The 26732-nt window shown below is 43.8% G+C and overlaps 1 protein-coding gene across 2 annotated transcripts in view; it reads left to right on the top strand.

Annotated features, from left to right (window-relative positions):
* Positions 1-26434, top strand: part of dscama (Down syndrome cell adhesion molecule a) — a 71893-nt gene extending 45459 nt beyond the window's left edge. Inside the window, exons 12-33 of one of the 2 annotated variants that reach the window (XM_078286580.1) lie at positions 9354-9550; positions 9674-9770; positions 9926-10054; positions 10310-10477; positions 11619-11689; positions 12187-12430; positions 13175-13321; positions 15624-15779; positions 16268-16401; positions 16989-17142; positions 18780-18897; positions 19134-19297; positions 19686-19784; positions 19924-20112; positions 20853-21143; positions 22231-22407; positions 22504-22534; positions 22676-22791; positions 22906-23064; positions 23707-23904; positions 24080-24382; positions 26055-26434. In XM_078286580.1, coding sequence (XP_078142706.1) covers positions 9354-9550; positions 9674-9770; positions 9926-10054; positions 10310-10477; positions 11619-11689; positions 12187-12430; positions 13175-13321; positions 15624-15779; positions 16268-16401; positions 16989-17142; positions 18780-18897; positions 19134-19297; positions 19686-19784; positions 19924-20112; positions 20853-21143; positions 22231-22407; positions 22504-22534; positions 22676-22791; positions 22906-23064; positions 23707-23904; positions 24080-24382; positions 26055-26434 — 3722 coding nt within the window. The remainder of the gene's footprint in view (positions 1-9353; positions 9551-9673; positions 9771-9925; positions 10055-10309; positions 10478-11618; positions 11690-12186; positions 12431-13174; positions 13322-15623; positions 15780-16267; positions 16402-16988; positions 17143-18779; positions 18898-19133; positions 19298-19685; positions 19785-19923; positions 20113-20852; positions 21144-22230; positions 22408-22503; positions 22535-22675; positions 22792-22905; positions 23065-23706; positions 23905-24079; positions 24383-26054) is intronic. The other variant, XM_078286581.1, reaches the window with a different exon arrangement.
* Positions 26435-26732: the final 298 nt, after the last annotated feature.

Below are 26732 nucleotides of genomic sequence, written 5' to 3'. Positions count from 1 at the left end.
CTTCATGCCTTATCAATGCTTGTGCGTCCTTGTCTAGCCACTGTGTTCTGATTACCAGTGACATGATGGGAGGACTGGAGCTAGTACCCATCAAACACACACACACATTCACATGCATACAAGTTTTTCAGTGATTAGAGATCACGTTTCCCAACATGATCATTACACGTCTCCTTTTAAGCCTATATGGTTAAGACATTAAATGACGTCCTATACAGACAATCCCACAGTGTCTGAAACAGACATCAAGCAATTTGTTTTTCTGAGCTGCCCTTAAATTCATTCAATTTAATTCTCAGACATCTTCTCACTAAATGCCTACCACTCAGTGCTTTTTTGTGATAATGCCTCACTTTTTTCAATAGGAATACTGCCCTCTTCAGGTGGACAGAAGACTTGATAAACCTTGAAAGTCTACCAGACGACTGAATTTATCCTGTCTTGTCAGAGAAAGAGATGCTGAAAGCAGGGATTTGACAGTCTACAGTAAATATGACTGAGGAAAATGGTTATTTAAGAATAAATGCTTCTTCTGTGACACTCCTGGATTGGCGCAAACATTAGAAGCCAGACCCGCGAAATGTCAGTGGCAATACTAGATTCTCATAAATACATAAAACATTTTTCAGAACTCCAAGACAATCTACAGTTCTCTGTGTTTAAGCTCGTGCGTATGTGTGTATGTGATTGTGCATGCGTACACGGCTGCACGTGCGTGCATGCATGAGTGTGCGTGTATGTGTGTGTGTGACGTGTGATCTCCAGCCGGCCCACTGTAGCTGGGTGCTCATTTTGATCAGTCACATGCTAGATGAGGCTTATGTCCCTGTGGCTCTTATCAAGCCAGAGCAGAGCGCTCCCTGCTGAGTGTCTCTCTGTCTGCCAGACGCAGCCAAATACCGCTCCTTCATGACTCCCAACATATCACACCCCTCGCAGACAAACAAACACCCGTACACACAGAAGCATCAGCTCTCTCAGTGTAGTCGCTCCAGTCATTTTGGTGTGATTTACAGCCACACATTCTGCGCCCTTTGAGGAGTTTTCTTAATCAGCATTCTCTGATGTTAAAGCTTCAATATGTAACTTTTTGCCTTGAGGCAGCGAACACTTGTCACGCATCTTGATGAAGCTGTTTGATGAACTCTGTGGTATAATGTAGCACAGCTACTCTGCTACATAGAAAAGCTAGCTAGCTGGCTAGCATCCTACCTGTCCTGAAGCTCTGTGTCGCTTCTCAGCCCTTCCGACTCCTTCAGATGGCACAAGCGTGGGAAAAAAATGCTGATGTTAACCCGCATTTTTTTACTGGCCTTGTCTGCCATACTTGTAGCTTCACTGTACATTCTTTTCTCACTGCTTTCCACCATTGTCATTGCTGTGACTTCCCTGCTCTGTGGCCACTAGCCTCAACTTGATAGTCAATAGTTTACGGCCCAAAACGTCCCTAGTTTCAGGCAAGGAAAAAAGTTGCAGTGAACAAATAGAGCTATGTGGAGACAAACCGTGCCTAACCACAGACAACTATGTACCTGTGCACCGGCATATTCAGCACAGACATCAGGTTCACACAGAATCACAAGTTCCTTACCATTAGGACTGTCCACTGGGTAGAAGCAACTGTATCTGCAATATAATTGTTTTGCTAAAAAATACAAAATTTAGGAATTTGTATTTTCCTCTGTGTGAGAATCTTCTATAGTAACCCAATCCTATATATGAAATGTGACCCAAAATGTAAGAACAGGTAGATAGTTTTTGGTCTCCATTCCATTATTAATCTTTGCATTCGCAGCTATATCACATACTAGGGGTCAATAAATTATTTTTTTTGAATAATTAATTATTGAATGAAAAAAGTGCGTTTTGATCGAAACTTTTCTTTCCTGATATCAAATCTTTTTCAAATCTTTTTCTCAATACCTAAGGCATACTCAGATACAAACAATTCAAAAGAGGTTTATTTCAGAATTCATGATTGTTTTTTATCATATGATAAAGAACAATCAATCATGGATTTTTTGTGAACATCCATGTCCTGCACAGTAAGAACAGACGTCCCTAATATTGATTGGATGTTTTACAGTGACACACTTATGTCACAGTTACACGTTACAGTAAGCTTGGAAATAAATTTAAGTCGTTTTTGTAGAGTGTTTTTTGTCTCTTTTGTGTGCATGTGTGTGTTGGAGAGCATCTGTGCTTGTGCATATGCTCAAGTGTGTGTGTGTGTGTGTGTGTGTGTCAGCACTCCCTCAGGTGTGAGCTCAGTTCCCGGAGTGTCAGGCTGTTGTTTTGATCGTTGTGCTGTCCGGCGTTGTATCTTCTGTCTGCTCTTTGCTCTCTGTAGTAACCCGAACCTCCCTGCGCGCCCATGGAGCCCCACCTCACCCCACCTCACCCCAGCTCTCCTGTGTGTGTGTGTGTGTGTGCACTTTGGCAGACAAAGAGCTCATTAACCCTGGAAGCCTCTCCATGTGCTTAATGGGCGTTGTGTTCCACCCTGTCCAGTCCAGCAGCATGTGTGAGACTGTGGCCCAGTAATGTTTGGTAATATACCTCACTGTAATGCTCTGTACACCCTGTGCTGTTTTTATGTTGTTTATCCAGGCCAGCCTACACCACTTGAGCAGTGGCAGCTACTTAAGAGGCTTAGGAGCCAATTAGGGAGGCACACAAGCTGACGCACGCTGAAGTGCTCACGTGACGGATAGTATGATCTTCGCTGTGTGTTATTGGCTGCCCAAGTGTCGCTTGGCGTATCAGTAAATATTATACAGTAGATAGACAGGCAGACAAACAGAGAGAGAAAGACACATAGATGCATGCATGGCGAAGACACAGTCAGGTACTGTATGTAGCGCAGGTCAACAAACGAGCACACACACACACATACAAAAGAACACACACTCTAATTCAAAAACACAATGTAAAGGCACAGATACAGTGCAGCGCAGTGCAACCATTACAAAAAGAATAATGGGCCAGTCGGTTAATGCAGTGCTTCAGATAGATCCCGCTCTGCCAGGCTATTGTGGTGGACTTCCTGGGAAATGAATTGCAGCTATTGTGATGTCCTAGCTTGGCACTTTCATTGTTATGAGTGTCTGTGCATAGGCTAATGTCTCGTCATAATACACCATGTATCATCCTGTATGAACACTGCCACTGCACTAACAGCCAGCAGAAATTGCTTGCGCACACTGCACTGATATTATGCTGTGTGTGTGTGTGTGTGTGTGCATTTGTATGTATGTTTATGCAAGATTACCTTTTTTTAATTTTCCTTAAAAGTACACTACAACTTCTTTATGGAACCAGTAATCAACTTTTTTGTCTTGGTATTGGTTGCAAACAAAAGATTCTTATTCAATTCCCAGTTAAGCATCCCTACCTCCAAAACAGACGCAATTGAGTCAATTCATTACCGATCCACAGCGGATGCTATCAGAGTCAGTCAACAGCCACTCAATGTTTATCAGTGCCAATTAAGACCAATCAAGTCTATTAGACATCATAATGTCGCCAGACACAGTGATGAGAGCCGAGCGCATAATGAGACTTAATTGAAGAGAAATGGTATTGTCGCGTGGTCACCGAGCGATCTCCCAATCACAACGTCCTTCAGACAGAGGAAATCTCCTCTTCCTCTATGTTCTGCATGTCTCTCATCTTTTTTTTTTTAGTCATCTGCATCCCTCCCTCCTCCCGACTCGCCACAGAAGCCCACCGGTCTGCGGGCGTACAGTCGGTATCATGCTCCATGTCCAAGCCAATTGTGCAGCTAAGGGAATTATTTCAGTACATTGCAGGCGGCCAGTGAACCAGTCATCTCTGTGCGATCACCACAACCCCCCCACCCCCCTCCCCCTGTCCAGACCGTCTCTTCCCCACTGCCCTCTTGCACTGTGCCTCGAGGGCAGGGAGCTACACAGATCTCGGCTCGTCTTCTCTCGTCTGAACCCCGTGGCCCCATTGAGCCAGGGGCCCTGTGGCCTACATCGGCCTGCCAGGCACACGCAGTGTGGGGCTAAATGTGGACTAGCGTCCCAGAGTTTCCAACCTGGACTATACTGCCTTGACATAGACATGGTAGACATGAAGGGTTTGTTTAAAAAAAAAACATCTTCAACATTTTAAAAAAGTGACACCTACTCTTACAAAATGATTTATTGGATAAAATTCTCACAATTTGTAGCACTTTTTAAAAGGATAGTTGCTTAAAGTAATTATCCAACATTTTCATATAAATAAATGTCCATTTTGCTACTTTCTATCATTGATTGATATAACACAATAGTGATTCAACCTATAGTCAGTTCATGAAAGCTTTTGCTGTTCTAAACACCCGGTGTCCGGTAGCTCTTTCCTGGGAAAAATCCTCTGCTGCACAGGAAGTGATGCATTTACATTTCCAGCAGCAACAGCAGTTTGTTTGGAATAAATAGAAGAAGAACTGGGTAGTTAGCATAGATAAAGAAAAGAAAAGAGCCCCACCTACAGAAACTCAAACTCAACCAACAGAAAAAAAAGAAAGAAAAAAAAAAGACGTCAGTGATCTCTGGGATTTACCTTAGGTCCTTAACTTAAGTCCTATGTTGACTGAATGAGAGCATAATTTATTTTCTTATGAAGGAAAATGTGTAAGTTTGTTGCTAATAGCAATAAATTCAGCCCAATTGATGCAGACTCTGAAATAAGTTTCATCCCTTTTCTTCACCTCACATCTTATTTAGCCTTTCTGATTGTTTTAGTGCATTCTTTCGTTGATCGGAGAAAAAGAAAAAGGCCTATATTGAAATATTCATTCTGGTATAATTGTGTATTATTACCTATCCTGATCCCTAATGTTGTTTTCCACAACACTCACGCCATCAGTTAAAGATATTTGCAACATTTTCTCTTTGTATCTTTTTTTGTTTCCGCTCTGCATTGCGACATTCAGGGGGTGATTGTGTAATCATCATCATACTCCTGTGAAAATCAATGGCAGGTCCATGTTCTATTCCTGGCTACTAGAAATGGCCCTTTTCTAAGAGCAGAGATTGGAGAGAGAGAGAGAGAGAGGGAGAGGAGGGAGGGAAGAGGAGGGAGGAGAGGTGGGGAGAGGAGAGACTGTCCGATGCTGGTTGGCATGGTAACCTGGCCAGGTGAAAGGGAGCCTGGGAGAAGGGGAGGGAGTGGGGGGGGGGCTTTTGTCTCACGGGAGTAGCCTATCAGCAGCCAGCCTATCCCCCACAATCCCCTGCAGGCTTAGGCGTATCATCACTGCCCTCTGGGTTGTTGTGCAGGAACAGGGCTCTCCTCACCTCCACATAAAAGACACACTCTACTATGCACTAAACATACGCCACACACTCTGCCTATTGGACGCTCTCTTGTTTTGTTGAACCTGTAATACTGCTGCTATTATAATAACGTTCTGCTGGCAGTAAAACATTTCACTGATCACCAATTGAAATACTTTTTTTTTTCTTTTGTTTTTTACTGCCGTCAGCTACAGATACAACAACGGATATCCATGCATACTCTGTTCGGATGAAAAATAAAGACAGTTTCTTCCAGTCAAAGCGCATACTGCACAGCACATGCCTTTGTCTCAGTGTTGTGGCTGCTGACTTTGATTGATGCCTCATTGAGCTCCAGAAAAGGGACTAAACAACCACGCAAAAAAACCTCAACACACTGGCATACACACTGTCCTCTCTCACCATCCTGTCCTGTTCCTCATCAGCACATCACTTCTCATTGCTCTCAGATTGAATGCCCTCCAGTGTATTTACATACTGTATGTTATTAATACAGTAAGATCCAGCTGGACAATCAACACAGATATCTAGGTTAAGATGAGCTGGAAATGAGACGATTCAAAATGACAATGATTCACAGTGAATGGTTTAAGATGAAGTGAAATGGGGGGTTTTCTGTCCAGCAACACACCCCTGTGTGTACACAGTGTGCATAAATACATGTGGTGTGGTGTGGTTGGACTGAGTCTATATTAGATACCAAGGGAGTAGATGCCTCATCAGGAGGGGGACTCCCACCTTCTCCTCCTCTCCTTCTCCATCTCTTTCCTTCTCTCTCTCCCTCTCTTTCTTTCTCTCTCGCTTTCCTCCCTCTCTCCTCCCTCTATCCCTCCTCCCCGCCACCCCCGCCCCCCTCCCTCCCGTAGTCCTGTTCCCATAATACTGCTGTATATTAAAGAAATACATCAACAGTGCAATTACAGGGCCATGAAGTGCGCCTCAGGGCTGGCTCAGCTGGCTGCTTCCACACACAAACACACATGCAGCTGTACACACATGCATACGCATAGACACATGCAGCACATGCACACACGTGCGCGCACGCACACACACACACACACACACACACACACAATTAGTGTATGCCTCATCTCTGAGCCCTCTGCAAGTCATATGGACACTCCCATTGTTGACTATTTGTTTGCTTATTTATCTCTGCCTTCTCTGACATTAAACCGATATCATGATGTAGCGTCTTAAAATTAATTGAAACTCCTAAAAATGTGTTACATACTGTATTGATCACGGTGCTGTCTGACTCCCACACTAAAATAACTGGAGAATTTTGATCAGAGAGAGAGCCACAGAAAATAATACCACTAATATGTAACACGATTATATACCAGGTCAATAATCGGTGCAGGGTTAGATTAATTTTATAACATTTAGTAATATTTCCTTTGGTGGTTGTGTAAAAGATTGACAGTTCCTTGGAAAGTATCTTTGTCAAATATGTCAAACATACCCAACCAACAATTCCAACACTCTTACTTATAATAATAATTAGTACGACATGAAGGAAAATGTGCTTTTTTTGCACATTTTCATTCATACACTTTGATCGGTCCAGTATGTTTATATAACCCCATTTGCTTGATTCTTTTTTATACACTATTCTTCTTTGATGTATCTTATTACTCTTTGCTGGCCCAACTTCCCCTAAAGGGATCATTTAACTTTCATCTAATCTAATTCAATCTGGGCTCTCAAAGCTTAATTGTGAAAAAGAGCTGCATTGCAGGCTATCGTATCCATGTATTGTCATCACAGCCCTCTCTAGCCCCAAAAACAACTCTAAAACACATGTATGCTATGTTTTCTTTTTCATCTAAGCATTTTTTTTCTTCAGTGTACCCCAACCCTCTTAAAGGGAGGGGAGAGGGTGTTTATGTTTTATATTTTATATCATTACCATGAGTCAAAGAGATAGACCTGTGAAGTTTTTTTCAAGTGAAAATAATATATACATTTTTAAAGTAATTTATTCTCTAGTGCCCCTCTCCCATTTAAAGAGCTACAGGCCATTTTGGGGCGTGTCTGGCAGCCTGAAAGAGCCACTGTTGTGATTGGCTGTCTGGCCCCTCCCTCTGCCCCAAACATAAGATGATTGGTCAACTCCAGTAAAGTCAGATTTCTACATCACAAACTGACCATGTCCTGACTGGCTCATTTCAGAGGCAACAGTTTTGTCTAAATACAACTATGGCAAATAGTACAATTCTCACTTTTTCATGTAAATAAGGAACATCCAAGAGTGTAAAAGCCATGAAAAACATTAGATGATCTACTTCTAAAGATACCCCCCTGTAAAATGTAATCACAGACGATTTTTGCCAAAATCTGCTTATTTAATCACTGTACTATGGGTGAAATTCAAGCTGATACAATGCAAAAGCCTGACAAAAGCCAATATCAGCCTATAGCATCAGCACATCAATATATCTGCTGTGCTGTAACATAAAGAAAGGAATCGGGCAGGTACAAGAAAAATGTGCCAATGTAGACAAATATAACTTTGTATTGAATGTAGTTCTGCTGTAGAGGCCGGATGCTGAAAGGCCTGTGATGCTTACAGTGTGGATGTCTTGTGTACAGTACAGTCTTAATGGGCCGGGCTGTCTGTATCTGCTCTCCCTCCCTGCTTTTTGTCACCTAGCACAGTATCCTGCCCTGCCAGGAGTGTCAACAACATCGCTGTGCGCCACCTCTGAGCCACTTACACGGCAAAATGAGAGTAGCTTTGCTCTAAAACGATAACGTTTACATAAAGCCTGAGCAGTTATTTTTTTCCCCCACTTTTCCAAATGCGTCTCACAAAAAATTCATACTTGTCATGCAAAATAAATCAGCGTTCTTTTCCGTAGCCGAGCTCCAAATGGCTGCGGAGTGAATAAGAGATGAGGCTTAAATGTTTGCAACCCCTTGCCTGACACTTCCCATCACATCACTGAAGTCACGCTCTGTGTGTGTGTGTGTGTGTGTGTGTGTGTGAGAGAGAGAGAGAGAAAGAGAGGGGGGGAGTGCACGCACGTATGTGTGCATGCGCTAGCTTGTGCATGTTTCGACTGAAAGTGTGTGTACAGTATGTGTGTGTGTGTGTGTGCGTGTGGGTGTATCTGTGTGTGCATCTGGGAGCAGAGGGTTGTTATACACTCTGCTGTGGGTGTAATGAGGCGTGTACGTCGTTAGTGTGTGTTTAGTGCGGTGTCTTAAGAGTGTTGTTAGCGCACCACTGTACCAATAGGGACCTCCGGATACCAGATACAAGCCATTTGTTGCTATCAACACAACATTAAAGGGAAGCTTCAGTTACAGTATATTTAAAAATGCTGGAACTACTTTGTGTGCCTAAAGTAAACCAAAGGGTTAGTTACTCGTCAGTTGCTGTTGGTATCTACAGTATTTGTGTAAAAAGTTACATGTTGAACAGGACTGTATGATGTGTTAGGAGTTTTTTAAATGTTGAATAATTCACTTGTTTGCATTAATGCAAGCTAAATAGTTAATATCAATACAAGTTTACTTAGCTACAAAACTTACTTTATTATTGTTGGCCAGATTGAATCTTTCTTAGTAGAATACAGCAGCTTTCTTCTACTGTTATCGGCATTCAAACAAATACATAGACAGCAACATATCATGGCATGTGAAAAATGTATCATGATGGTAGGAGATCTATAAAAAATTGTTGCATGAAACATCACATTATTAAAGTTCCACATAACAATATTCATTTTTGGATTGGTCAGTACACTTAGATTTAGGTTGAACAATATAACACATAATTGAAATTCTGCCATGCAAACATGTTGAAAAGAAACCAGTGATGTGTGATAGTCAGTGGCTCAATTAAGAGTCATTTGAACTGGAGAAACGGTCCTGCGCTGGTGGTCTTCCTTTGACCGATACAGTTATCAGGTGTAATTCAGGAATGGTATTGGATTATGGCTGAAGTCAAAAACCTATGGCGAGTCTTTGAGATAACTTTAACAAGATATCTTCTCTCATCTTCTCCTCCTTTCCTCCATCTTCCTCTCCCTCCAGTCCCGGCCATGATCACATCGTACCCCAACACCACGCTGGCCACGCAGGGCGAGGAGAAGAAGATGAGCTGCACGGCGCACGGCGAGAAGCCCATCATGGTGCGCTGGGAGAAGGAGGAGCGCATCATCAACCCCGAGACCAGCCGCTATGTGGTCACTGTCAAGGAGGTCGCCGACGAGGTCATCTCCACCCTGCAGGTAGGGGGCAGTGCCACTAGGAACTAGGCGTACAATTGGCTAATGTTGGCCTTATTAAAAAAAATGGGCATGTCATGTCGTCCATTGCCAATATAATGGAGGTTCTTCCCTTACCTCCATCAGATCATGCCCACAGTGAGGGAGGACTCCGGCTTCTTCTCCTGCCATGCCATCAACTCCTTTGGTGAAGACAGAGGAATCATTCAACTCACAGTACAAGGTATAGTGCAACTACCTCAGACACCTAAAGAAAAATATTTCACCACTGAGATAGAACATTCCAGCCTCTATGCAAGCTGCAGATTAGTGATAACCCATTGTAAGTGCAGTAACATTGAAATAACAGAGTATGTTGACATTGTGCCTCTCTCTTAGAGCCCCCTGACCCTCCAGAGGTGGAGATCAGAGAGGTGAAGGACAGGACCATTGCCCTGCGCTGGACCATGGGCTTCGATGGCAACAGCCCCATCACAGGCTTCGATATCGAGAGCAAGAACAAATCAGGTACAGGAAAAGACATTTCAATCTAAAATGAGATGGCATGAATACAAAGGATTGCATGTATTGTAGGTTATAATCTGTCAGCTTGTGCAGAATCATGTTTTTTGGGGAGTGCTTTGCTCCAGGACATGAATTATCCCTTAGGCATTCACTTTGTCTCAGTACTATAATTTAATACAGCCAGTCCTAATGCACGTAGCTGTATTTGACCTCTCCCATCCTCACTAACCCCAGTAAACCTTGGCCTCCCCCCCACAGCCTCCTGGGATACCGCTCAGAAGACCAAAGATGTGTCACCCCAGCTCAACCAGGCCACCATCATCGACCTGCACCCATCCTCCACCTACAACATCCGCATGTTCGCCAAGAACCTGATCGGCAAGAGTGAGGCCAGCAACGAGCTCACCATCACCACAGATGAAGCAGGTGAAGCATCAGCGACTGTGGACGTGTTTCTTTTCTGCAAACACCCTCCACATACAGTCTATGTTGTATACTGCATAAAACACTCTGACGCACAAATATTACTCACACACTCTCACATACCAATACATTATGCAATGCCCATTGGCCAGTCCTTCTGTCAGGTCTGTGTCAGATGACATGACATACGACCAGGGGTGGGAAGTAAACAGGTAAAAGGTCAAAAAATGTACCCAGAGTAAACGTTACTAAGTTACTTAAAAAAAATGTTTTACTACATAATGGCCTTTCCCATGCAATGTAAAAAGGACAAGACTACGGAGAGTTCAGTATGTGATATTCAATATGTATATTTTTACTATGACTATGTTGAGCATTCTAAAACAAGATGCTGAAATTCATGTCATTATTTAATCTGTGATATAAAAAAAACAAAAAATGCCCATCCCTTTATTCAGTATCATTACTATATTGATGTTTTTTGCTCTATTAGCTATCCAACTAGCTAGCAAGGCTAGCAAACTAGCTGGAAACAACCAGGCTAACACAAACCAATACCGTAGCTGAAATTTATACTCTGTAAAAATACAAGCACACAAAAAAAAAAACCTACTTAATCACAGTACCACAGTTACTTCCACCCAACAAAGCAGAGATACAGTCAGAGTGAGCAAGACAACAGACGGACGTGAGTGAAAGATGAGAAGCGAGGGAGGGAGAGGGCCGCCCGAGTCAATTCATTAACAGCCCGGTGACATCAGCCCATTGGCTCTGTTGCATTATTGAACACACGCTGACCCCGCACTAAAAGCAGAACTTTTCAATTAGCGGCCCCAGTAGTAAATGTCACACTGCGGTCAATAGACTGAGGCTGGACCCCTTCTGCAAATTACCCGCCTATCCCCCCTTCCCTCCCTCCACCCCCCACAGAGCACCTCTCCTCACCCCCACCAGCCACATATAAACACAATGATCAAGTAACTAGGTTGAGATTTATTGCTGGACATCTGTTGTTTTTTGGGGGGTTTTGTTCTGTGCACATCATTTGCAATAACCAGTATAGAAGTAAATGTTTGTCATAGTTGTTACAGTTCAGGCTGCTGTGCAGTATAATAAAACGTACATGTTTGTGACCTGATCTCAGCTCCCGATGGACCGCCTCAGGAGGTGCAGCTGGAAGCCCTCTCCTCCCAGAGCATCCGAGTCACTTGGAGGGTAAGCTGATGTGACCTTATGGGCTACAAATAAGTGTGTGTGTGTGTGTGTGTGTGTGTGTGTGTGTCCAGACAGAGACACTCTTGGGCAGCGGTGGCCTAGGCTTTAGAGAAACAGACTTGTGGCCTAAAGGTTGCTGGACCAGCTTTGAAAATCTGGGTGGGGAAAGTAAATGAGCACTGCTCTCCCTTCCCTCAATAACTACTATCATTGTGCCCTTGAGCAAGACATTTAACCCTCAGCTGCTGAATGTGTGGAACTGTATGAATGTAAAGCAGGGTGTTGCTGGGAAACGGCATGCGTGCTCAGTTGTCTTTTCCTGAATAAATAAAGGTTTAGAAAAATTATGTGCTTATGTGTGACTATGCATGCATTGTCTATGTTGCAGTGTGTTTTCCATAGGATCTTATATAGCAGTGTAGGTGAGGGCGCACACTTTCTTCAAATCATCATTCGCTTCTCATCGTCTCATGTTGCCCCTCTCTTCCCACCTCCAGGCCCCTAAGAAGCACCTCCAGAACGGAGCCATCCGCGGCTACCAGGTGGGCTACAGGGAGTACAGCTCCGGGGGAAACTACCAGTTCAGTGTGATCAGCATGGAGACCACGGGGGACAACGCAGAGAGCCTGGTGCTGGACAACCTGAAGAAGTTCACCCAGTACGGGGTGGTGGTGCAAGCCAGCAACAGCGCCGGGACGGGGCCCTCTTCTACGGAGGTAGCCGCCACCACACTGGAGGATGGTAAGCAAAGGAGGGAGATACTATGGTGGTTCTGTAATATGATAGCAAGCTCAGCAAGGTTGTGGTGTCTGCCTTGGGGACTGAATTAATGTATAATCCATAATAGTAAAACCATAATGAACAAATCGTGAAAGTAAAGAAGACTAATACAAGCTAATAATGCTAAAAGTGGATACTAAAAGATACCACAACAAACTACAAAAGATTCTACAAACATACACTACCAGTCAAAAGTTTGGACACACCACATTGTTCTTTATTTTTACTATTTTCCACATTTTAGAATAATAGTAAAGACATCCAAACTATGAAATAATGTCAAAGTGTTAAACAAATCAAAATGATCTTATATTTTAGATTCTTAAAAGTAGCTGCCCTTTACCTTGATGGAAAGGCAAATGCTTTGGAAAGAAATTCATACATATCAACTTCACTATTTATATTTGTCTAAGAAACACATTTCAAGCATTTAAGAATAAACCTTCAGATCAAAATGGCTTTAAGATAATGAAAAACATAGTACATTAAATCAGGTGTGTCCAAACTTTTGACTGGTAGTGTACATTTGATTACATTTGATGAACTTACTGTGCTTGAAGAAGCAGACAACAGGGTTTCATGATGGAAGCTAATGTGAGGCTCTATCACAACCTAGTGGAGGTTAGAGGGTACTGCCAGATGTAGTCGGTCCCATCAGTCCACTGTTTTCATGGGTTGTCTCCCTGGTTCTTTCTTTCCTCCTAGTGCCCAGTCGTCCTCCAGAGAACGTCCAGGCCACAGCCACGTCTCCAGAGGTCATCTCCCTGTCCTGGCTGACTCCTCCTAAAGAAGCCCTGAATGGCAACCTGCTGGGCTTCAGGGTCATCTACTGGGCCAACCTGCCTGACGGAGGTACACACACTCACGCCTGTATACTACTTCAAAGACACTAAGGTTACGCACAAAGTGTATGTGATATAGAGAAATACATTGCGTGTGCAGGACAGTTTCCACTAGCACACATTTTACATAAGTAGATATGCATGCCAGCGTCTTCAGGAACTTGCACTTTTTCGTCAAAATATTTTTGGACACATCAATAGTTCTTTGCAAGGGCTTGCAATTTCAACCAATGACTTCTACTCTATGAAACCTCATAACACTGGAAAAGAGGACAGGGATTGCAGTTTTCCTGCAATAAGCAGCCAAAACACAGCAGTTACACTAATCATTATATGTTTTAGAGTTAGGCTTAGTTTTCTGATCATTTCAATCAAGAGTACATTATTTTATTCCAAATAAATATAGAAAGCATTGCAAATTCCCAAACTGGCTGCTCAGAAAAACTCACCTATTGTATTGATTGGGCCAACACACAGAATCCCATACATACATAGATTATCTGTGAATCAAATCTAGACGTCTGTTTTGTTAGCAGTCAGCTGACATCCTGGCTGAAGTCTGGTCTTCATGTGAGACAACTTTTACCTAGCTGGCTATCTCCCCAGACTGTAAAACACTACGAATTAATAACTGTGAATGCTACCAGACATAAAGGCAGACTGGTAGTAATGCTAGTGGGTTAGCTTTACCCTGTAAGATGGCTGGTGTGTGTCTGTAGGCTTCCAGCTCTTTCCTACAGACTAATTAAGGAGGGTGATTACAGCCTCCACTATGGGCCAACAGGCTGGATGGTCCTGTGGAAGTCAGACAGCATGCCATGCCGTTGTCACATGCCGGGAATGTGTCAGTGAGATTGGTTGTGACAGCGCGGTTACCTTTGACCCCCAGACTGTCACATCACATCGGCCCGCCTATGGAACATGACTGCTCAGGACTTGACAGCTAGGACTAGTTTGCATGGTAACAGTCCATGGCACAGCCAGACCGGCTCAGGACTGGACCATTTACTACAGATTTACTATGCACACGTCACACACACAGAAGAAACAGTTAGGAGCCACCGATTCATTAAAGTTTGGCATTGAGAGAAAGCTAAGTGAATGCTGAAGGTTGAATTTAGGTGTTATTGATAAACGACATGGGTTATTACTGTATGTACACATAGTCTAGGTTATACACAATACATGTACATAATTCACATATAACATGCCATGTATGATTATATAATCTGGTTAAATTAAACTCAATCTTGTGATTTGTATGTTTGTACTGTATGTTTCTGCAAATCCCCCCCAGATAATAGCTGTCATCATTCATTATGTGAGAACTTAAGCTCATTGACCAGCAGAGGGAGATGCAAGTCCTTTGTAAAAATGGTGGTGCAATTTGTATCATCATTACCAGTGTTGCTGGAATCAACTAGTTCTTACTGCGGTCCATTTTCTCCATTTCCTATTCAAACAATAACTGAGTTTGGGATTACATTAAGATTATACTTTATTATTTCAAATGGCTGCAGGATGTTGTATATACATGACTAGATTGATACACATATGCTACTTGCATACACGTAAATTGTGAGTGTGAAAGTGTATAAAATACACTAGAACAAACCAATACAACCCCTTGAAGTAAAGCTACTGCCCTTACTAAATTCCAGAGATATAAGGTAATATATTTTCCTGATATAAGATATTGTTTTTAAGTTTAATTTTGTATCTGGATAATATAACTGGATATCAAGACCCAAGGCAAACACACACACACACACACACACACACACACAAAGAGTCAACAGTTCTGCAGGTGCAATGGTCATTCCACGACAATTTGAGTTTTAATTGCTCAATAAAAGCCACAGAAGAGGAGCTACAGTTGGACTCGTAAATCTCTAGAAAGAGAGAGAAAGAAGGAGAAAGGAGGGAGAAGAAACCAGAGTGAAGAAGTGATAAGGACAGAGAAGAGTGAAAGAATGAGCAATGAGACATCAATAATTCAAACCCTAACAGCTGAGAGTAGCAGGTTGCCAGTCAAGGCCTGCCACTGGAGCGGACCTTGGACACAGGGTTGTTCAAACTTTGTGATTGAATATGACATCACACCCAAGGCTGTGGTGTGACACCCTTGGGCCTGACGTTTACTTTTATGTATGTGATCTACTGTGTGATATATTAGTCACATGTTTGGCACAGTGGCAGCTTGTCATATCACCGGATTATTATTTACGGTAGGAGAGTTGCATTTGATGAGGCCTTTGACTTAAGATGCCTCCACTAAAAATCCTGTCCTCCCCTGTTTTTCTGTCCATCAGAGCTCGGAGAGATCAGGAACGTGACGACCTCCAAGCCCTCTCTGGAGCTGGACGGGCTGGAGAAGTACACCAACTACAGCATCCAGGTGTTGGCCTTCACCAGAGCGGGCGACGGTGTTCGCAGCGAGCAGATCTACACTCGCACCAAGGAGGACGGTAGGACCATAAACATTATCAACTCTGAAGATGAAAGAGACGAAGGCAGCTTACAAATCACACTCGTCAATTGACGTGTTGTGAAGTGTAGGTTTGACTCACCGTGTGTGAGTGTCTGTTGTGTAGCCTTAAGGAAATATGTCTGCTCTTTACATAAAATGTCAGTTGTGCAAAATAGTCAATATTCTGCAGTAATGAACACATCCCGAGGCTCAAACTGGGCCAAAGAGTGGTCAGGGTCTTAAATTAGCAAATTAAGTGGAGAGCTGTAATTCCTGCATGTCCTGCAAGAATTAGTAGCGTTTGAAGCTGCACTTACTAGAATGATAAATCCCACTGAAGGTCCGGCGTTTTCATTATCTTGTTTGATGATCAGTGTAAAAAAGTCTCAGTATTCTGGAAAGCACCGTACAAAGTTATTCCTAGTGGTAATATTAGTTTTATGTAGGAAATATATCAACTGGGGCTTCTTCTTCTCTCCCCCTCAGTTCCCGGCCCTCCGGCAGGTGTGAAGGCAGCAGCTGCATCCAACTCCGTGGTGTTCGTGTCCTGGCTCCCTCCTCTCAAAGTGAACGGCATTATCAGGAAGTACACCGTCTTCTGCTCCAACCCACATCCCACGGTAAGACTCTTGGGGGCCTTAGAAGGAACCGGTAGACGGAGTGAGTTGGGGTCAGTTCATTCTCAATTCAATCAGTTCAGCAAGTGGGTTTTCTGTTAAAATAGAAAGTAGGCAGCTCTTATACCCAATCTATTAAGGAATAATTGAGAATGAAGGCTCTATGATTATTATGCGAATAGCAGTTTCAGTTTACATTTTGAATTGTGTGTATTGAAAGTGAACTGACCCATCAATTTCCACCAATAAATTCCATTTCAGTCACCTATTCCCTATAAAAGCACATGATTTCATGATAAAGGATCACATACATATCATTGCTTTTGAATGAAAACCTTGTGTTCCCAAAAAAAGATAGACTTTTTTGGCATTTTTTGGATAAACAACATTGTTTTCAGGTTGATAATCATGCATGTTTGGAAATATACAATGAGTTTTGAATAGGTTTCATTGGCCTTCGGGTCCTGAAACTTTCTCAGCCCACAAAAGGTCATGCAAACCTTCAGATGAAGTCAAAGAACGGAAAGAAACACCATAACTGGTGCTGCAGCAGCAAGATAAGACCTTGTTGAATGTCTCCCTCCTCCCAGGTGAGCAGTGAGTTCGAGGCGGCCCCAGACGTTTTCTTCTACCGCATCCCCAACCTGAGCAGAAACCGCCAGTACAGCATCTGGGTGGTGGCCGTCACTGCTGCGGGCCGCGGAAACGCCAGTGAGATCATCACCGTGAAACCCATGGCCGAGGGTAGGTGGAGCTCTTCCTTTGCACACTCTGATAGTCGAATGCTGGATGGCGCTGAAACAGCTGTACTGCACTGCACATCATATGATCAGTGGGTGGATTCAGCGATGTAGTGGTAAATAAAGGCGTCACAACCACCAATATAAACAAAAATCAATTATACTCTCAGAGACACATTCATTTATGCTAATTTTTTCCCTGAAAAGACATTATCCTTATATCATTTACATCAGTTTGATATTACTTACTATGATGTATATTTAGAATTACAGTCTGTAATTTTAAAGATTTATGTCAGTCTAAAAATGTGGGTAAACCCTATTCTGCAAAAAGGTGAGTAAACTGAATTTACGTGTGTTTACTCCACACCATTCCTGGGCGGACAGTGGAAAAATCTCAGTTCCTTTAGTGCTTCTTAACAAATGACTGCGTACACTAAAATGCAAAAGTTCAGTGAAGTTCAGTTCAATGTTTGCAAAAGTGAACAAATGTCTTCCAAAGCTAGAAACCAGAGAGATAAGATGGTAATGTGGGTGGAGGGATGCATAACTATGGGAATTCTGCAGGTCCCAACACAATTTTTGCAAAATGTCTGTGTCTCAGTGCCAAGCTGTTGGGTGGGGGTGAGCGGGCAGACCAAATATGTGAAGAAATGCTGTGATGGATGGAGCACCAAGAGCTTATAATTAAACATGTATCAGCATGGATTTCAACTGCATGTACCAGACGGAAGGCACAAGCAACCTGTTTCTCTCACATATTTTTCTACCGTGTGGGTATGTATCAATCAGGGGAAATGCTTAATATTAATTTACAGCATTTGACATTATTTACATGCCATTGGAGAAGGTCCAAACTTTGCCACTCAATAATATCACAGATAAAAAAACTTGGCTCTCGCAGACAATTGGTCATGTTCACAAATATAGGATTAATATACCCTTCATCCTATGCATTTATCCAATTTGATATTAGCTTACTTGTATATTCCTCAATCTGTTTTGGGTACAAGTATAATTTTTAAGCCCTTACCAGAGCATCAGAGAACTGTATAGGTTGTAATGCATGCAAGATCCCCTGTTGCCCTCCTCACTCCCCTCCCTCACTCCACACACACCCCAACTCACTAGACCTATCTGGGGGGTGAAAAAGCAGCCCGTTCCCAGTATCGCCTTACGAGAACACAGGTGGGGGAGCGTCGGCCGAATGCAAACAGCCCACTGTTTGGCCCTGTCAGCACTTTACATGCTTGGTGAGAGCTGATAAGCTGATAGCAGGCGGCGATAGACCCCGCGGTGCCTGGAGTCGGGACCCGCACCTCCTATCAGGACGTTCACATCCTGTCCGAGGTCGAGGTGATGGATGTCCTCTCCTCCCCCGCTCCACAGCTCAGTCGGAGAAAGCAACAGCATCACCCCGCAGTTTTAGTGGTGGAAAGTTAACCGAATGAAAATAAACACAAAACACCTTGATAAATTCTAGAGAGCTTGAGTATTTATATTGCAGATAAGCTGCAGCAATTCTTACTTGTTGGTGTTTCCATAAGGCCCGTCTCAATCGGGACAACATATTTATTTGTCGTGTGTGATATCTCCACCGTGGGCTGATGAGGTGTTTGTGTATTTTGTGTATTTTTGCAGCTCCAGCTCGGATCCTGACCTTCAACCGGACAGTGACGACCCCCTGGATGAGAGACATTGTGCTGCCTTGTAAGGCGGTGGGCGACCCCTCCCCCACCATCAAGTGGCTGAAGGAGACGTGAGTACACAGCAGTTTAACCTCAAAGCTGGCCCAGATAGATAACAGATAGCTAAATGCTTATAAAAGCTTTGACAGGACATTTGCCTATTAGTTGAATATTCATTGTTCAATTTGTTCAAATTCAATTTGTCAGAATAGCTGTAAATCTTGTGTTTCATATAATGAACTGTGTAACATTGAAAACATGAAGCTATTTCTCAACACATAAACACTAAAACACATTCATGTTTCAGCAATGGAACCCCAGCGCCCGTTGTGATCGACAGCCGGCGCAGCGTCCACGGCAACGGCAGCCTCGTCATCCGCACGGTGAAGGCAGAGGATTCTGGGAACTACACTTGCGTGGCCAGTAACAGCTTTGGGCCGGACAAGATCATCCTCAACCTGCAGGTTCAAGGTAAGCAATGCACGGCGTAGAAAAGGACAAAACACACACACATCTCAACCAAATCTCATCAACAGGTGCCAAACAGAATCCAAAACATGAAGAATGAAAGAGTCCACACACTATTATCTGCTCGCAAGGTGGGTCCATTCATTAACACCTATACACGGGTGATGTTTCGAGTGTGTTGCTGCTCTTCATGTGATCGTCTGATGAAGAGCAGCATGTTCAAAACATCACCTGTCTATAGGTGTTAATAGATTTACACACCTCAGGAGCAGACAACAGTGTGCAGACTCTCGTTCAAGCAGTGCAGGGTGCAAATTTACTTTTCAGTTGTAAACCTTTTATTCCTGTGTTTAATCTTTATAGTCTGACTGAGTTGTTTTCCTTCCTCTAGTTCCACCGGACCAGCCTCGCCTCACAGTGACCAAAACCACCACCACTTCAATAACACTGTCCTGGATCCCAGGAGACAACGGAGGCAGCTCCATCAGAGGTCAGACACACACCACACAGTTCCTTTTTTCTCTGTTTTTCTAGGGAAAATTTGTTGTCTGTGTTTGTTTTCCTTCTATATGAATATGAACGAAACGGCTATTGACCGACATTAAAGAAAGTCCTCATCTGTCCTCCAGGCTACATCCTGCAGTACTCGGAGGACAACAGTGAGCAGTGGGGTAACTTCGCCATCAGTCCCAGCGAGCGCTCCTACCGCCTGGAGAACCTCAAGTGCGGCACCTGGTACAAGTTCACCCTCACGGCCCAAAATGCAGTGGGGCCCGGACGCATCAGTGAGATCATTGAGGCAAAGACCCATGGGAAAGGTATGAGCAAACAAGCTTTCTTTTAAGATACACAAGATGCTATAATGGCTATTTTAGTTGAAGGTTTTTTGAGGGTTTGGGTTTTGATCTGTAAAGTGGAATTATCTGATTATCTTTTCAGGCGAGCATTCACATGCTTTTACACTATGTATAATGTGTCTGACTTTGAAAATTTGACAATGCAATGCAATTATTGCAATTATTTCATAGGAGTGATAATCAGTTTCCAAAGGATATAATTTATTTGGTATTTTAAACATTTTTTCTGCTTTCCTCTAAATAACGAAGAAGCAACTGATAATGTAATAACCACCAGATAGTGTAATAATTGGTCAAAATATAATAAATTGTCCCTCTAAATGGGTGAAAAATGTAACAATACTTGCTATTGTAATGAATAGCAAGTGAAGTGATACTGTTATATTTCTTTCCTGATAATGTAATACATTATTATATTAACCAGCAAATGTTGCATTATAATGGGTGCAAATTACTACAGTATCAGTCTGAAGATGTTATTACTTTATCCAGCAATTTATTACAATAACAGGTTTTATTACAGTTTTGACCCATTTAGAGAAACATTTTATTACATTTTTACAACTTATTACATTATCAGTTGCCACAAAGCATAAAACATAAGTTTTTCCTTCATCCAGAGTTCATTCACACTATTTGATTCATACATTTAAGCTTTCCTTCCTTCCTTCCTTCCTTCCTTCCTCCCCTCTGCCTCACAGAGCCGCAGTACTCGAAGGAGCAGGAGCTCTTCACCAGCATCAACGCCACTCGGGTCAGGCTCAACCTGATCGGCTGGAACAACGGCGGCTGTCCCATCACCTCCTTCACCCTGGAGTACCGGCCCGTAGACTCGCCCACCTGGACCACCGCCCAGCGCACCTCCCTGACCAAGAGCTACATCCTGTACGACCTGCAGGAGGCCACCTGGTACGAGCTGCAGATGAAGGTCTACAACAGCGCCGGCTACGCTGAGAAGAGAGTCAAGTTCGCCACGCTCAGCTACGACGGCAGTGAGTTGTCCGCAAAACACAGTACTGTTTTCCAATCAGCATCTCTTTCCATGAAATATCTATCTGGGCCAGCCATAAGCGGCTCTACTAGTAATGTCTGGTACTGTAGCTGCAAGATTCACTGGCTGCTCCAGAGGTTGTATAGTGTGAAGAGTGACTCCCTGACTGTTGAAGCAAGTATCTGTGAAGAACCGGTGATAAAAGACTCACTTTTTCAATAACTGTAGCATCCTCACCGACTCTATCCAACGGTGGTAGTTTCAGGCTAACACTGAGGGGAATAAATCCCCTTTTTTTTTGTTAATGGCAGAGCTCAAGACTCATCTCTCTGCTGCTACAGTGGCTCTTTAATGCCAGTCTCCACGTTAGCTGCAAAAGATTGAGGCTCCCTTGATGAATTGGGCAGTAAAAAAACACATTTTATGCTGACTCCGGTGGCTGCGGCTGATTTGTCTGCTGCTCTTTATGATGCCTCCATCACGTCCCTATTGAATGCCACCGCACGAGTTCAATAATGTCATGATCTCATTCGAGTGAAAGGATGTGAGCGCTGCCATCCCATACCTCCACCGCTGCACGCTCCGGGAGCTCGGTAGCTTCTCCGCCGCCCCGTTTCTGAAGACCCCCGCTTCATTTTCCCCCACCCTCCCATCTTGGAACTGTTACAGAGAAAAATCAGGCTGAGCATTTAGCTGTGAGGGATGAGTTCATTCTCTTTAAGTACTGCTTGGCAGAATGGCAACCAGGCATCACTGCCAATTCGGCAAAAGGTCAAGTGCTGATATTAGCACAGTGCAGCAGCTGGTGGTGCCAGATTGTATGCAATTTCTATAAGGAAGATGTTATAGTTGCAAGTTGTCAGCTGCTGAGGGTCTTGCTCTACTTTCACCAGTTGCTGGCCACATGTTTTCCATTAAACATTATCATAAAGGTCATCCAGTACTTAGCATTCATTGACACAAATCATATTTGGTTGTGTTTTGCGTATTTTCTGGATTCTTACAATAGTATTCACGCCATGCTGTTGTCATGACAATTGCATTAGCATTCAAAGTCCATTCGTAACCCGCATGTGACCTCTGCTCAGGTACCATCGCGCCGCTGGTGAAGGCGCCCAATGTGAGCGAGGGCAGCTCCGGGGGCGGCGATGGTCTGAAGATGATGGTGACCATTTCCTGCGTGCTGGTGGGCATCGTTCTCATCTTCATCGGACTGCTGGTGCTGCGGAGGAGGAGGAGGGAACAGAGGCTCAAGAGGCTCCGAGGTGAGATGGGAACATTGACACATGAACAGATTTTAGCCTCAATTCTCTCACATGGACAGCAAATAAAATGATGTTTTGCCTGTGTTTATTTTATAGATGCAAAAAGTTTGGCTGAGATGCTCATGAGGTAAGATTGTTCTACAACTTCATTGCATATCCATTATCAAGACAAATGTCTGCTTGGAATATATCGATAATGTTGTTGTCTGAGTAATATTAATTTCTGCAAGAGCTTCCTATAACTGAGCTCATTTTCCGTGTTCCCCAGTAAAAACACACGTCCGGCCGAGCCAATTAACAAGCAGCAGCAGACGCTCCGCATGCACATCGACATCCCCAGAGCCCAGCTTCTCATCGAGGAGAGAGACACCATGGAGACTGTTGGTGAGTGTCTGTGTACCTGTATGCTATAAGTGTATGTTGTGTTTCTGTTTCCAAGTAACATATTGAGCAAATGAGCCTCCTTATTGTAGTCCTGAACTTCCTCTGTCCCTCCAGATGACAGGTCCACTGTGTTACTGACCGATAACGACTTTGGGGAGACCCAGAAACAGAAGTCGTCCACTGTCACCCACACAGTCCACTACCAGTCCCTGTCCCAGGCCACCGGTCCACTGGTAGACGTGTCCGATGCCAGACCAGGAACCAGTAAGTCCAGTACGGACTCTCTTTTTTTAACTTCATTAGACTTAGAATGTGTGCTTGTGGTTGTTTTCATATAACTGGTTGAAACCCTGTTGTTTTCCCAGCATTTTTCCCTACTGTTATCCCACATTGTTTTCCCCCATTGATGTGCCTGTTGTTATTCTCTGGTTGCTCAGTTTCCCAGTAAGATATTACATTCTAGATACATGACTCTTAAGCGCTAATGTTAGTTAATCTTATGAACTGCTACACAGTAGCATTCACCTTCTTCCAGTACTGTACATGAATAATTTCTGTAAATTCTCCATCACTCCTATATAAGACATGATAATGTGATGATGTAGTGTGTAGTGAGATGTAACGTGTTGTAGGCATCAGTTGTTGGTGAGTTCAAATTGGATTTATCATTATAATGGAGAGCAAATATCAAGCAAAATCACTAGAAAGGTATTTGGAAGCATAGCAAACCAATTTGTCATTGACCAAATAATAATACAGTATATTGTATAAGCTCCACTTGTCCCCCAAAATTAAGTTAAATTTTGGTGGCAACTGATATGAGATGCAGAAACTTTGCCATGCCATAGGGTTTAGTGGAATGACGCCTGTGTGATCTGCATTAACAAACCCCATCATTCTCCTCCCTGTTCCCAGACCCCACAGCCCGCCGCACAGCCAAAGCCGGCCCAGCCGCCCGCAACCGCTACGCCAGCCAGTGGACCCTGAACCGCCCGCATCCCCCCGTCTCCGCCCACACACTCAGCACGGACTGGAGGCTGCCCACTCCCAGAGTCGCAGGCTCTGTTGACAAGGAGAGCGACAGCTACAGCGTTAGCCCATCTCAGGACACAGGTAAACAGCACACCAGGATGCAAATACCGGCTATAACAACATAACACTACCCTTAATCTCTAACGACAATTCAAATATCAGCTGTCTTACAACTTTAACAAAGCCACGCCCTAACCGTGCTGCTACTAACTCTCTTCACGCTCACTCTTCCCGCTAACCCCCGGCCCACGTCCAGACCGCGCGCGGAGCAGCATGGTGTCGACCGAGAGCGCCTCCTCCACCTACGAGGAGCTGGCCAGGGCCTACGAGCACGCCAAGATGGAGGAGCAGCTGCGCCACGCCAAGTTCACCATCACCGAATGCTTCATCTCGGACACTTCCTCGGAGCAGATGACGGCGGGCACCAACGACTACACCGACAGCCTGACCTCCAGCACACCGTCCGAGTCGGGCATCTGCCGCTTCACTGCCTCCCCGCCCAAGCCTCAGGACGTCAGCCGAGTCATGAACATGGCCGTGCCCAAGGCCCACAGACCGGGTGAGGCCGCGTCGCCAAGCACCACAGCTCTTGTCTTGGCCCGAACCCCGACGCCACGCTAACCGCCACGTTACAACCGGCCTCATTATGATGCTGATAACACTTAATCCCTCAGCTTCAATTTCCAGTCTAATGCTGCTAACCAACCCTTAGCTGTGATTCTAACCCTGTAGATGATCGCTTCAGTCAGGTTCATATTTTCAGAGATTATTGGACCATTAATTGGAAAAGCCAGCCTAAAAAAAAGCTCACATATCTTATGCTATTCCTAAAATATTACATGACTCAATTAATCAGGGTTCGACTTTTGCCTTTATATCGGGCTGATATTGGCCTTTTATTAATTATTGGTTCTTGGCCATGTCATCCATTGCTGATGATGGAGGTTCCTCCCTGATCACAGCTACATAAAAACTCTAGACTAACCCTAAAATAATTAGTCTGGGTTTCAGTGGAGTTTTAGTCCCATGGTGGGAGGAAACACTGAATGCTTGGATTTTTTTTTGGCATGAAATTGTCATATTTAAAGATATTGAATATCAGTTATAGGCAGCTTCAGTCTAAAAATATGTTATCGGCTTACACAAACCTATATTGGTCGAACCCTACAATTATCTGAAAATGAAAACTCATGACAACTCTTTCTCAAAGTAAGAGCCAAGACACTAAACAGTTAAAAAACACGTTATGTTTATGTACATCTGAATGAGCCTCACTGTATATTACTGCTAACAGCTCTAAACCAGACAATGTATCCAGAAAATCACCTTGGCTGCAGCATCCAACAGTATCTTACTGTCAGTGGAACAGATCCAAAAGGTTTCATTTGATGGTATCACAAATGAAACCGCAGGCCAAGCAAAGCATAACGCAGGGTTTTGTAAATCAACCTTTCTAAATAATGTCATAATTTATCATTCATTTACCAGAATCTATTCACAGATGCCAGTGGTTGCTGGAGGGATTTGTGTTAATTGGGTAAACCTTGATAATACTGGATAAAAGTGACAGATGAGCAAAGGCTGCTAAGCTTGCTAAGTGGCACATTCAATATGTGTAAAAGAGATATGCTAAACCATTGTATAACTACATATTTAATAAAACTCAGGCTTGATAGAGTTTGCATATTTAAATTAACTGCTGTGCAGTCTTCAGATCAGTGACATCGCTTATTAATATTTAAGAAAATCACTCTTCCAGTAAGTGTAATGGAGCCAGCAGGGATAGAGGATGGAGGGTGACAGTAAAATGTTACTGTTAAATTAGATGTTGTTTAAGGTCAAGGTCAGTGTCAGGACACAGGACAGCTTGCATGTCTGTGCGATAACACTTAATACTTTCATCACCTCTCACGGTGAGTATGACTAATATAGAGCTGGGTTCTTCCTCTGACAGCCTAGACATTTTGTTGGGTCCACTGTTGGACTTGGGGACCACTTTGTTGGGTTTATGTTCGCTCAACTTAATTACAATATTCCTGACAGAACGTGAAGGCAGCATTTCAATGCACTTTCTCAGTGCACAAATCCAGGAAGCAGTCTGTTGAGTTTCCACTGATCATGTTTCTAAAATTGGAATTAACAATGAACACTTAACAATCAGACGACCCATTTTCTTCCATGTATTTTCTCCCTGAACTCACTCTGACCTCCTCCTCTTCTCCGTCCTGCAGGGGGCGAGTTGGTTCACCTTCCTCCGTACCTGCGCATGGACTTCCTGCTGAACCGAGGCATGTCGTGCTCGGGGTCGTCCAGGGGGACGGCCAGTGGGGAGGGGGCGGCGATGGGCCAGGCGTGTCTGGAGCCGCAGAAGAGCCGCTCGCTGAAGCGGCCCTCGCGCATGGCGCCCCCCACGCCCACGGAGGCCCCTCAGGCCAGCAGGGACCCAGTGGCCCAGTGGCAGCCTGGCTCGGCGGCCACGCTCCCCCACAGAGAGGGCTCGGAGCTGGCCCAGGCCGCCAAGCTCAGCACCTCCCAGGAGTCCCTGCTGGACTCGCGAGGACATCTCAAACAGAGCAGCAACCCCTACGCAAAGTCCTACACGCTGGTATAACAGCAGGGGCGTCTAGGGCGGGACTAGAACTCACTCTAACACTGGACTTAACACTCAAGTGCAGTAAACTGACTTTCACCACGCAGTTCTGTATATACGTCCCCTTCCTCCAAGGGCGGGGTCACTTTTACTAATCTCCTTTTATTTATTTTAGAGCTTTCTTTCATCTCTTGTTTGTTTTCTGTTTTTCACTTGAGACAAATTCACTCATCGGAAATGACTCCAGGCGGAGCTTTGCCAAACTAATTGAGTAACGAGGGAGCATTATTTATTCTTGATTCTTGTTAATTCTTAATAA

The sequence above is a fragment of the Centroberyx gerrardi genome, chromosome 11 (assembly GCF_048128805.1).
Source record: "Centroberyx gerrardi isolate f3 chromosome 11, fCenGer3.hap1.cur.20231027, whole genome shotgun sequence".
Taxonomy (NCBI): Eukaryota; Metazoa; Chordata; class Actinopteri; order Beryciformes; family Berycidae; genus Centroberyx; species Centroberyx gerrardi.
The sequence above is the reverse complement of the archived record's forward strand: the minus strand, read 5'-3'. Positions and strand labels throughout refer to the sequence as shown.